At 36.0% G+C, this 13464-nt stretch overlaps 1 protein-coding gene across 4 annotated transcripts in view; it reads right to left on the bottom strand.

The window, feature by feature from the left end:
* Positions 1 to 13464, bottom strand: part of ADAMTS6 (ADAM metallopeptidase with thrombospondin type 1 motif 6) — a 142072-nt gene that overhangs the window by 25740 nt on the left and 102868 nt on the right. For all 4 annotated transcript variants that reach the window (XM_026670542.2, XM_087958364.1, XM_087958365.1 and 1 more), the window contains 5 exons: positions 12916 to 13018; positions 11429 to 11562; positions 9158 to 9281; positions 8524 to 8604; positions 355 to 518 (listed from right to left, as the gene is read on the bottom strand). In XM_026670542.2, the coding sequence (XP_026526327.1) occupies positions 355 to 518; positions 8524 to 8604; positions 9158 to 9281; positions 11429 to 11562; positions 12916 to 13018 (606 nt within the window). The remainder of the gene's footprint in view (positions 1 to 354; positions 519 to 8523; positions 8605 to 9157; positions 9282 to 11428; positions 11563 to 12915; positions 13019 to 13464) is intronic.

The raw sequence follows: 13464 nt of genomic DNA, 5'->3' as shown, positions 1-13464 counted from the left end.
TGCTTAACAGATTAGCAGAGACTAACCGTAGACTATTGGTAGGAGTGAGTGACAATACGGTTAATTTCAAAACAATATAAATACTGAATATAAATTTGACAATACCAGATAAAAATGATTATATTTATATTTTAGAAACCTCAGTTGGCTTAGAAGTAGATGGATACATTTCAAAACAGCATAAGTCTATTATCTAGGAAACACTATTCAAAAGCTAGAGATAATGCAATGATTATAATACAAACAATATTTTCTGAATGAGGTTCTAAATGGAAAAGACTCTCATGAGCAATACAGAAGGCTAGATTACCTCTTCGATACACAAACAATAAAATGAAATAGTTTATACTTTACCATGACTATAAGGTTTTCTGAAGTAGGGCCCAAAGCTTCCAAAGCTTCTGCTTCATCAGCTGGTCTTTTGTAATGGAAAGCTGTTCCAGCAACATCAAATTTTCTAGGCCAATCAATAGTCCAGGCTCCATTAATATAATAATCATCATCCTCAGTTTTCAAAGCTTAAAAAAGTATAAATGGCATGAAGATAGAAATAATGTATAAGAACATTCATTAAATATCAAAGTGAAGGATATGAAGGAAAGTGGAATTATATTATAGAAACCATAGCTTCTTAAAACTTGCTTGCTTGTTGTGACCTTGTTGGAAAATGAAATGTATTATTAAAGTTCTTTTTTTTTTAAAGGAAATCCTCTACAATGGAAACCAATGGCTTCACTTAAGGGGTCTGATGGAGGAACCAAGAGTGGTATACAAACCATCCTAAATTTAAACTGTTTACAATTCAAAATAACTCCATTTGAAGCAGTTGCATTTTGCTTTAAGCAGAATGTTTTGATCATTCTGGAAGTGTTTCAAGGTTAATACTAAATTTTCTGCTATTTATTGCAATATTTTAAAAATTGAATCAAATTTGTAAATTAATCAGTATTGTAATTTTGACTACTAAATATCTTAAGAAAATATGCTATAATCAGCTAACTAGTTCTAGTTTTTATAATGCAGAATACTCAAATCATATGGATGAGGAAGAGATGACTTCCTACTCCACATTTCAATGCTTTTTTAATGAACAATTCCCTTCTGACACTGCAAAAGGATTTGACCAATAAATGATTCAAAATATAGGTTTTTTAATCCTTATATTTAACATATACAGTAGAACCTCTGGTCACGACCATAATTTGTTCCATAACTTTGGTGATTTCTTCATCTTCTAATGTTTCATCTTCAGGAATTTCTGGGTCAGGGGTCGTGTTTGATCACCACCCGAGTATGTGTTCCTGACCAGATTCAAACATTTTGTGAATATTTTGGTTGGAACCGATTTGGTCATGGTCAAAAGTGTTCATGATTAGAGGTTCTACTATATGCTAAAATAATTAGTTCAACAGGAAAATAAAATTATAAAATTAGTTTACAATCAGCAATGTCAATAGAATCAGACCATCAATTAGAGAAATACATGTGTGGTCAGTGGGTACATCTGAGCAACTTCAAGATTGCTTTAGGAGCATTGAATGGGCACTGTTTGAGGAGGACAATATTGATAGTTATACCTCAACAGTACTGTTTTATATCAAAAGCTGCATTGATGTTGTCACTACCACCAGACAAGTACAGGTGATTTCTAACAACAAGCCCGGGATAAATAGAGAAGTGTGTCTTTTATTAAGAGCTAGAAATGCTGCTTTCCATTCTGGTGATGCGCTACAGTACAGCGAGGCAACAGCTAAATTTAAAAAGGGCATCAGGAATGCTAAAGCTACGTACAGACAGAGGACTGAACATCATTTTGAGACTTTGGACTCTCGTCAAGTATGGCAAGGTCTGCGACAAATTATGGGGCAGAGCAACAAAAATAGTTTGTCTAGGACTTCCGGTTGTCTTCCTGTCACGTCAGAGCGAAATCCGCGATCGTGCGAGGTTTCTTTCTGTGTTCCCTCATTGAACCAGAACCACCCTGGAGGGGTGGTGAAGAAAGAATCTCCCCTCGTCGACAAGAAAAAAACCCTCTGAATACGAGCTGCAGCGGTGACCAAAAATGGCCACCATGAAGACAGGAGGCAGTCCGGGAAAATAAGATGGTGCTGGAGCGGAGAAGTCGTGAGCGAAGTGTGAACCAGGTGCAATTTATGGACATTAAGGTACCCCGGAGTTAAGAAATAAAGAAATTGTTAGAAAAGACTGTAAAAGCAGTGGCCAAAGAGAGAGATAAGAAAATTGGAAACAGGTGAAAGTGGCTTAGCACTTTGAAAAGAACTAAATTGAAAGAGGAAGTTAGAAGAAAAAAAATTAACTATAAAAGACTTGCAATTAAACTGAATAAATATATGATTTTGTCACTAAACAGGCATAAAAAGAAATAATAGCTAATAATTGGAATTACTGAATTATTGGAATTTAAAAGCCTAAAAAGGGAAAGATAGTGAAAAGAAAGGGTGGAACTTGGACATAATAGAAAGCACCACCTAATGGTAAAGAAAAAATTTCAGTGACTCTTTGAAAAGTGCTTGGTCCTTTTTAAATTGAAACTTGATAATAAAACAAGAGGAACTTGTTATAATAATATAGAAACCCTGAAAAATGAAAAAAACAGAATATTATAAAGATTAAAAAAAAGTGTGAAGAAATTGCCCTGGAATTATTTGGTGACTTTGGAAAAAATTGAAAGAGGAATTAACGGAAGGAACCTGGAAATAAAGATTTATGGACATTATTGTTGGAAATAAATAAATATTAAAGACGCTGGTTGAAATAAATTATTGGACAATTGGATCGGACTTAAATATTAAAGAAAGGGAAAAATAAAAATTAAAAGTGCACAAAAATGGCAGAACTTTGTGTGGAAATAAAATTGGAATTAAGAAGCATAAAGGAAATGATGCATGAAAGAATGGAAATGTGCAGTATTCTATTACAAAAATTAGAAATGGCGATGCTGAAGAACAAAGAAGAACAAAAAGAACCAGAAGGGAAGGAGTTGAACAAAGAAGAAGCCAGCCTAAACAAAAAATGGAACAACAAGCATTAAAAACGGGGGAATAAGAGAAAGGACCAGAAAATAAGGGGATGTAGGAAGCGAATAAAAGGAAAAGAAATTATACAGTTAGGAGAACTACAGATAATGGGTAGATAAAGAATAGGAAAGGGGATTCTGCAAGGTAATGTGTTGTGATATACAAGAATATAGATTTTAAAATTGAAAAGATTGGAACTGATATTTTTATTTGATTTTTTTAAGGTTTACTGTTAAATCATATGTAGACATAACTGGAATAAATGTGAAAATGGGAGATTGTGATAAGAATACTAATTATACTTAATAAAATGAAGAATAAAGTTAAAATGACGATTGTAATAGAAAGATTAATATTAATTATGAGGATTGTAATAGAAAGATTAATATCAGTTTCTATAATTAATTGAATAGATTAATACATTTGAAATAAATGACTTAGAATGTAATTGACAGAAAGAATACCGTGCGAATCTGACTTAATATACAGTATATATGCATATGTGATATGTAGTAGTTAGGAGATTATTGTTATTAACCCAGAACGTGATAATTAAAAAGTGATTATATTGTGGTAAATTTTTACTATGAATTAAAGGGGAGTAAATTGAAGAATGTATAAGACATAAGGGTGGTACACTAGAATTGATAATTAAAGGGGGTAGTTTTTGAACTATTAGAATTAAGATGAAACTTACTGAATAATGAAATAAAAGTATGTGATAAAATTACAAATGTGACAGATAAAAGTATAATAAATATCAAAACAAAATTAGAATTTTAGGTAATATTAAAAAATAAGACATGAGAATACCTAAAAAATGAAATAAGATATGAATTGAAAATGGATAAAATAAGTGTGATGAATATAAGAATATTTGAGAAAATTTACAGGAAAATGGGAAAAGTAATGATATGATATAAAATTGAATATGAAAGATAAATATGTAACTAAGGTCATGTTTGTATTGAAATGTAAAAATCTGGAACCACATTGTTCACCAAAAGAGATGGTTTTGAAATATAAAAATAAAAAATTTATTACAAAAAAAATAGTGTGTCTAGCAGTAGTGATTCTTTGGCTGAGCAGCTAAATCAATTCTTCAGCCATTTTGAGGTGGAAACAGGAACGACTATCATTCCAGCATCTATCACTGATAGTATACCACTAACATCTACCATCGATAGATAACACTTCTACTGCAGATTTCTGATGTGAGACATGCTTTCCAAAATATTAACACCCGAAAGGCACCTGGGCTAGATGGAATTATGGGATGAGTTGTTAGAGACTGCGCTGCAGAGTTAGCTGGAGTGTTCACGGATATTTTCAATCTATCCCTGTCACAGTGCTCTATCCTTACCTGCCTGAATACATCCATTATAGTGCCAGTCCCTAAGCAGACAGTAGTGGTATCTCTCAATGATTATAGACCAGTAGCTTTAACATCTGTGTCATTAAATGTTTTGAGAGACTGGTGTTGAACTACATTAAGGCTAGTCTTCCATCTACTTTGGACCCATACCAATTTGCATATAAGAGTAACAGATCAACTAATGATACTATGTCTATTGTTGTCCATACTGTATTGAATCATTTGGAACAACAGGGAACTTACGCAAGGCTGTTATTTGTGGATTATAGTTCTGTCTTTAACACCATTCTACCCAACAGGTTGTTTCTTAAAATGTCCAATTTGGGTATAAATCAGAAGATTTGTTTGTGGATAAAGGATTTTCTGACAGGCCACAGTCAATAAGGATGGGATCTCACCATTCTTCTACTCTGATACTAAGCACAGGAAAACCCCCCTCCCCAGGATTGTGTGCTAAGCCCCTTCCTTTATTCCTTGTACACACATGACTGCACCCCATTGTATAACACCAACACAATTGTTAAATTTGCGGATGACACGACAGTCGTGGGACTCATTAATAAGAACAATGAGTCTGCTTATAGAAAGGAAGTACAAGGGCTGACACTGTGGTGTAAAGAAAATAATCTTACACTTAACACCAAAAAAAACTAAAGAACTTATTTCTCCTGAATTGACTTCAGGAGGAAGAGAGATGAACATTTACCATTGTACATAAAATAGTGAGGAGATGGAGAGGGTTGGTAATTTTAAATTTCTGGGCACTTATACTTCGGAGGAACTCTCATGGACTATGAATGCTAACATGCTTGTAAAGAAGGCACAGAAGAGGCTGTACTTCCTGAGAATGCTCAGGAAGATAAATCTATCTCAGCATCTACTTCTGTCCTACTACCACAGCACCATTGAGAGTGTCCTGACATATGGCATTCTTGTATGGTATGGGAGCAGCTCTGTAGCGGACAAAAATGCTCTATAGAGAATCTTTAAAATTGCCCAGAATATCATTGGGCTCCAGCTACCAGCCCTGGATGACATCCTCGCATCTCACTGTTTGAGGAACATTCTCACTCTTCCCATCCTGCTTACAATCTTTTGAACTGTTGCCTTCTGACAGAAGATACCAAACAATTAAAACTTGGACCACACATTTTCTGAATAGTTTTTATCCCAGAGCTATAATTGCACTTAACAATGAACTTAAGGACCACCATCAGTAAGCTGCTGAACAGTATTACTTGGTCTGTTGTGTGGATGCTTGTGTGTTTTTAGGAGGTGAGAATTTTGTTGAGTGGGGAGGTGTTTGGGGATTGTCATATGTGTGTGCATGTTGAGTCTGGTCTCTGGATGTTATGTGAATTTCATTGTATATATACTGTCTATATACGTACAATGACAATAAAGAATTCAATTCAATTCATAAATTTATACATTTAATTGTTTTAAATTCAGAATCAAGTTTACAAATGACTCTGCACCAATGTTAGTTTTAACTTGCTGGAAATATTTCACAATAATAGCAGAATGCAATGCATGTTTTCTCAGAAGTGTATGTTGAATGAGATTAACTCTTGGCTAAATATACATGGTATAATGGTATACATTTATTTTTCAAATACATCTTGTTTTTAGTTATTTTGTGATAATCCAACTACAACTTTTTTAACATTTTGTTTGTTTCAGATTCATTCTATAATGAAATAACTATAGACACTAAAATAATCAGTGGGCTTCTTTCTCCTCAAAAGTCTCATCACGTTACATGATTCTAATTAACAAACTACTATATTCAGGGGTGGGATTCAAAATTTTTAGCAACCTGCCTGGTTGCTGGGTGGGTGTGGCCATGGTGGGTGTGGCCTAGTCGACCTCCTGCACCTCGGTGGGGAGCCCGTTTTCACTCTCCTCTGGCTCTGAAGGCTTTCATTGTGCTTCCGGGAGGGTGAAAACGGCCTCCCCGGGCTCCGGAGGCTCTCTGGAGGCCAGAAATGGACCCGTTTCCAGCCTTCTGGGAGGCCCATTTTTCGCCCTCTGTGTAGGCTCTGTACTTATCTGGGATCCAAAATGGACCGTGTGGGGACTCCTGGGAAGGCCAGGGTGAGATGGGCAGGGCCAGCCAGGGGTGCAATTTGCCGGTTCCCTGAACTGGTCATAAAACAGCCATAAAATTAGCTACTGGTTCACCCAAACCAGGGCGAACCGGTAGCAGCCCACCCCTGACTATATTACTTGGCAAAATAACTTCGTGGAGGGTGTTTGTATGTGAGCAGTATTTCAAAAGGAGGGAGGGAAGGGATAGCAAATCTCAGGAAGTTTTCCCTTTTTTTCTTGATATCCTTGATATCACTCCAGTAATAAGTTAAGAAGCTTTATCTGCTGTCATATTTATATTGGATATGAGCCAAAATGCCTGTACTGAACTTGTTACTTTCCTCTTCAAACAAGAATTTATTCTTGTTTATTCTTGGCTTTATGATTATGGCTTATGGGAAAATTAGCAGGTTAAATACAATGTTTGAGAAATCATAGATAGAAGTTTTAGTTTTCTGAATTCCTTAGTAACTTTCACTAACATCCGAAACCAGGTAGAAGTAATTAAACAGAATTTCCATCTACAATATATACTTTCTTACTCCTAATACACCAAACAAGGTCATAGAGCACTGTTTCTCAACCTGAGGAACTCTAAGATGTGTCTTCAACTTCCAGAATTTTCCAGTCAGCATCAAATCTACTTATATGTTAGCTATCCAAAAACACTAGAAATAAATTAATTGAAATAATAACTTCCAGAAACCTCTGGAAGCAAGAAAGTAATACAAAGTTTGTCTAGTTTTACTAACATTACTAGCTCTTAGTTTTAAAACACTGACAAAATGCTCCAGAGAAATCATTATTTCATTCCCACAAAGAGGAATTCCATTCCATTTGAAATGGAAAGAGACTTATAACTAATCCATATCAATGTAGCAAATAGCAATGATTCCAAAGCAATAACATATTTACATATATCATCAAACAGAAAATCATCTGGCTAAATACATAAATGACATTTGTATTATGATATTGTAATGCATGTTTCATAATTTAGCCCACTCCTATCTGATTCTATTTCTGCTATAATGATGGAAACAAATGCAAGTTAAAGACCTTGCGGTAGTTTGTTTTTTAATAATAAAAGCCAGTTAGAAATTTTATGAATAAAACTGTGTGTGTGTGTGAGTGTGTATTTAATGTATGTAGTTTTTGTCTTCAGAACGATAGGTACCGTATTTGCCGGCGTATAAGACGACCCGGCGTATAAGACGACCCCCCACCACCACCAGAAACACCCTCCAGAAATCCCCAGGGCTGCAGCGGCAGGGCGGAGTGCCAGGGGCCGTGGGAAGAGCAGGAAGGCTGCAGCCTCGGGCGGAGCGAGGCGAGCGGGATGAAGCGGAAGCGACGCAGGGGATCCAGGAAGCCAGAGGCGCCTTCGCTGCGTCCAACAAGCATCCGAAGCCGGCAGTGGATATACCGGCGTATAAGACGACCCCCCACTTGGAGGCATGTTTTTCGGGGCAAAAAAGTCGTCTTATACGCCGGCAAATACGGTATATACAATTTGGATTGAGAACATGGACATAGAGATGAAAGTGGATATAGATGTGTTTCTTCCCCTTTACTGTGGCACTAATGGAAGTTATTTTTCAAGTTTAATACAAGCTTTCAATGTAAATGTTATCAGAGCCACAGCAAGAAGAATGTTAACCCCTGTCTCCAATAATATGTCTCAATCAGGTTTTCATAGTGTCTCTTAAAACAATAACAACAAAAAACTCCAGCCATTTATATATTAAACCACTTTGCATAAGGCTAAAAACTAGGACAGCATAAGTGCTAGACCCTCCTTGGACAGCATTGGGCTAGTCACTTTCTGTGAGCTCTATGAAAATGTCAAACCACTTCCAAAAGAAACCAGTCGCCAGGTGACAACAGTGACTTGAAGGATTAAAAAAAAAAGTCAGTGCAGCCAGTGCAACACTATTTATATGGAATCTATCTGAGAGCTATTTTGAACCCAGAAACATTTATGAGATTTTGCATTAAATCATGAGATCATTAACTTACCAATATAGTTTTTTGACACTGCCACTTCTTTGATTTCAATATGAACAGAACCTTTAGGAATTTGAACCACTTCCATGTAGCCTATAAGGTAATCAGGACAATTTTTTCACTGATAAAAGCAACAGTTTACACTTTTAATTTTTTTTAATAACTAACGCAATTACATAGCAAGAATTCAAAAGATCTTAACATTATTTCTTGTTGCAGTCAAGACATAGAGACCTATAATTCCATTACAATGATGTAAATATAAGAAACAAAAACACTTTACATATTGCTTTCATTTGTATGAGGAGTAGCTATTTCACTACAATTTTACAATGCATCAGAGAACAATAGATAATGGACCTGGGAATTATATAAGTAAATGTATCTAGTAAGTACTCTAGAAAGAGTGTACAAGAGTAAAATGGCAGCATCCAGGTGGCTATTACCTGATCTATTTTTAAATAGTTGTCAAATAATAGTAATACAGTTTGTGACAATATCCTAACACTATCAAACAACAATATCTGCCTATTCCAGGTTCTTGAGGAGGATTCAATGTGGATAAAAATCCCAAATCCAGTTTAAGCATATGGTTGACTGTACAATCAACAACAGCAACAACAACAATATAACCTTTGAGACTTACCACCTCTGGGCAGTGTATCATTGAAAAAACCTTCAATAGCTTCACATGTACTCCCATCACCACCACATACCCGACACCTGTCTTCTTTAGCATCAGATCCCAAAATATTGTCACATCCAACATGCTGAAAATAGGTACAGACAGAATAACTATACAATAAGGGAATTTCTTGTCTCTTCAGTTAAGTTGTAAATGTTCAAATTAACAGCATTCTTAATTTATTAAAATCATTGCTGAAGTTCTTCCTTCTTTGTTGAAAGCAATTTTATTCATTCAGCTAGAAGTACCATTCTTTATTTCTCTGCTCTGTTGTCCATATATTCAAATCTAAAGAGTTTCTCACAATATTTGGGAGGGCTATTTAATATCACACTAGTATGAACTAAGTAGGCTAGGTAGGTAGAATTGCCTCTTAAATGTCTAGTTGGCATGATATTCACAAAAATATTCTTTTTCTAGTCTCTTCTTACATGTTTTTATAACCAGTTAACCTTAGGATTGATAAAACTTTTTGTCATATAATCCCTGAAATACTTTAACATATCGTTTGCAATTCTCTTTCACCTAAAATGAATTAAAATTAAATTGCTTACAATTAGGCAAATTATTCCTATTGCATTTTTATAATCTGTCATAATTTTTTTTTCATTTTCTGGTTCTGCTAGTAGGTGATTTTGCTAGATGCTGCCAGCTAATTGGCTTCTCAAAGCTTTTCCATTTTAAAGGACAAAGATCAAATTCAGGGATTTCCAGTTTCTGAGTTGTCTGAGATGGCTGTTTCCATTTAGAATGTTGTTTGCTTTTCCTCCCAATTGTCTAAATCATGTAAGCAGTTTTATAACACATTTATAGAGAAACTTGAGATAACTCTGGTTGGAAATCTCATTCACTGCAGTCCATATTTAGCAGAGAACATATATGAGTATAAACAATACTCCAAATAAGAGTATTTAGAGATAGATGCTTAAAATATAATGTAACAAGGACATTTATTAAGGAAATTGCATGATCTAATAGAAAGATTGCACCTTTAAGTTTTCCGTCTTCATGGCAAAAGAAATGAGAAGGGAGAAACTATTTTCCTGTAAAAAGTAAGCCGAAGGGCAAAGTTCAGGAGTATAAATCAGATTTCTAACAGGGGTGGGATTCAAATTTCTTACCAACCGGTGCTAATTTGTGAGTGTGGCTTGGTAGTCATATGACTGGCTGGCCGTGGCTTGCTGATTGGGCATGGCTTGATGTTCATGTGATTGGCTGGGCATGGCTTGTATGTAAATATTATAAATATTTATGTAAATATTGAATTTTTTATAAAAAAGAGCAACTTTTATCCAAAATCAGGCAAAGCAGACAGCCAGATTGAGTTGCTCACAGAATCACAGATTCATCCAGAGATCTATCTTTCTGCAATCAGCTCCCTGAGTCTGTCACATAAAATTTGCTTGTAAACAAACTCACAAAATTAACTCAAAACACACCATGTATGTAAATCCGACCATTTCCTTCTTTCTAGCTAATCTAAATCCCCTGGCACAGCAGAACAGCTGGTGGCCGAGGGAAAAAAAAGGAAAAATAGCAACTTAGCAGGCAAGTTTGATGGCCGCATGCCAAGTAAGGAGTGAGTGAGCAGGGCGGGGCCAGCCAGTGGCGTGATTTGCCGGTTCTCCAGCAGGTAGAATCCCACCCCTGGTGAGAGTGCGTTTTGCATGTGTGTGTAGACCATTTCCTAAAAACCTCAGCTGTGCTGCCCGGACAGCTGACAAGCCCTGTGCGAGGGTGTGCAGCATTTGAAAATCCTCTTCTTTCCTGCTTTTTCAACCTCAGCTGTGTCGTGCAAAGCAGCTGAGGTTGAAAATAAAAAGGAAATAAAAGACAGCCAAGAACCTGGGTGGGCGGGTAGGCCAAACAGAGCAGCAGACACCGAATCGGTTCATTGTCTGCTGCTCTTCAGAGCTACCAGTTCTATAGAACAGGGCCAAACCGGTAGCATCCCATCACTGCTTTCTAATCAGGAAAGAATAAAGCAGAGAGAAATAATTAAGAAGCAGTTGCTTCCTTGTTATTTCTTGTCCTATTGGCTCTAAGTTTTCTATAAAACAAATGAAGTAAAATGTCAGTGCTTCTGGAACTGTAGTTCCAATAGATTAATAAAGGAATTTTCTTGACAGCTGTTTCATTAGAGGATGTTGCGGTATAGAAATATTTTAAATTACTTTTATGTAATGTTTAAAATATTTTATTTTACTTTTGTGCAATGTTTATGTATTATACCTTGCATTCTCCATTGATACAAATATCCAGGGAATCTGCATTGCATTGTGTTCCATCTATCACTGCAGGAGCACGTTCAGTATAGAAGTTATAACCTTCTGCTAAACAGTTTAATGCACATGGCTTAACCCCACCTAGACAAAAAAACATTTTAAAAGATCAAATTCCAAAGTTTGAAGTATTATATTCAATTTAATATTAATCTCTTTTTTTTTCAAAAATCCTGTTGATTTTTTTTCAACAGTTTTTCAACAGATTAATGAAGCTGTAGGATCAAGACTAATAAACAGATTTCATTAATTGAACAAGACCTAAATATTTAACAAGTTATTAAAGAGTACTAAATATTGCCTTTATGGCATAGACTTTTCAGATAGATTACTGAGTTCCAATAACAATACTATGCTTCGTTTGTTTTACAGCTTATCCAGACAATTGTTTTAACATGTTTTCCTCAGTCCTGTGTTGTGATACAAAAAAAATGTACTCTGTCTTGACAGCCTCAGTTACAAGGCTGATAAGTGGTATTGGCAGCCCGTGACTTATAGCCAGTCACTGTCTAACTTATGCTGAGCTCTCCAAAAAATTTATTTCACTTGATTTGATATGTAGATGCTGATCTTCCAGAAACTCTAGGCAGCTCCCATTCAAAGATTAAAAGATCCAAGTGAAAATTATCTGCATGCATGATTCAGTCCTATGTGAAGTTCAGCAAGAGTGGCCTTTGCCTCTCCAACGCCAACAAATCTAGCATTGCACAATCAGATATGACAATCTGCAATAGGACAGTTCAGGATTATGCAGTACTTCAGAAATAATTTGAAAAAGGATCTTCAAAGAACATGGAGGGGATGTTAATAGAACATGACACATGCCTTCAACTCTTTAAAGCAACTTCATCTTTTCTGATATCAAATAACTACCTTCTGAAATTGCTATAGCAGTGACAGCTAACCTTTTCAGCACTGAATGCCCAACGCCCGTGTGCGTGCATCCCCAAAATGCAATGCACGCACGTCCCCCATGCATGTGCCCCACCCCATGCATGTGCACATCTCCCTGACATGCACCCCATCCCATGCAGGTGCCCCGCCCCCTTGCATATGTGCCCCGTCCCCCCCACATGCATGGCAGAGACCTGAAGACTAGCTGGCCAGCGGGAGACACACACACATGCACGATGGAGCTGAGCTGGGGCAACAGCTCGCATACCCACAGAGAGGCTCTGCGTGCCACCTCTGGCACACATGCCATAAGTTCGCCATCATGGTGCTATAGGATCCAAGGAAAAGAAGCAACTATTTTAAAGTTCTGCTCATGCCCTTCAGCATTCTGAAACAGCTTTCTTATATCAAAGCTAAAAGCCCTTTAAAACCCTGGTGCATATATCCATATTCTCAAGGTCCTCTTAGGAGAAATTAATATCCTGCCATCCCTGGGCAGGACCTACAGCCTGATCATAGCTAAGATTACAGAACTTCACATACCTCCTGTATATGGTTTCCAGTTGTAATATTTTCCTCGAAATGGCATATTATCAAAGTCTGCACACTGTTTTTCTCGAAAATCACGGACTCCAAGAGGACATGGCTAAATAAAAACAAAAATGAAAAAATGATGAACTTGAAATTTAAATATATACATGAAGTGCATTTTAATTAAATATAAGACAGTTATCACAGATGCAAAATTAACAGCCTTTTTAAGCAGACTGAATGTCTTGCAAGCTATCACTAACTTATAAAATCAGTGATGTGATCTATTTTTCATTTTAAATAAGGGTATGGTTTCACATAGTCTTTTTTATAAATTAGTCTAAAATATCAATGAATATATTACTTTAAAAATACAGCTGAGTCGTTAAGAACTCAGGATCTCGTTGTAAAAACACATGTAAAATGTTATACCTTTCATCCATTATGCATGTATCCTGCATAAATGAAAGCCATGGTGAATTTAGTGGGTTTACTCAATATAAAATAGTAACAAATAGCATGTTTATTTCATATAAGAAAAGTACTGTATCTAGTAAATAT

This window comes from Notechis scutatus, chromosome 2 (assembly GCF_049901735.1).
Source record: "Notechis scutatus isolate UNSWTSFEM ecotype Mainland chromosome 2, rNotScu1.2, whole genome shotgun sequence".
Taxonomy (NCBI): Eukaryota; Metazoa; Chordata; class Lepidosauria; order Squamata; family Elapidae; genus Notechis; species Notechis scutatus.
This window is presented reverse-complemented; position numbering and strand designations above follow the sequence as displayed.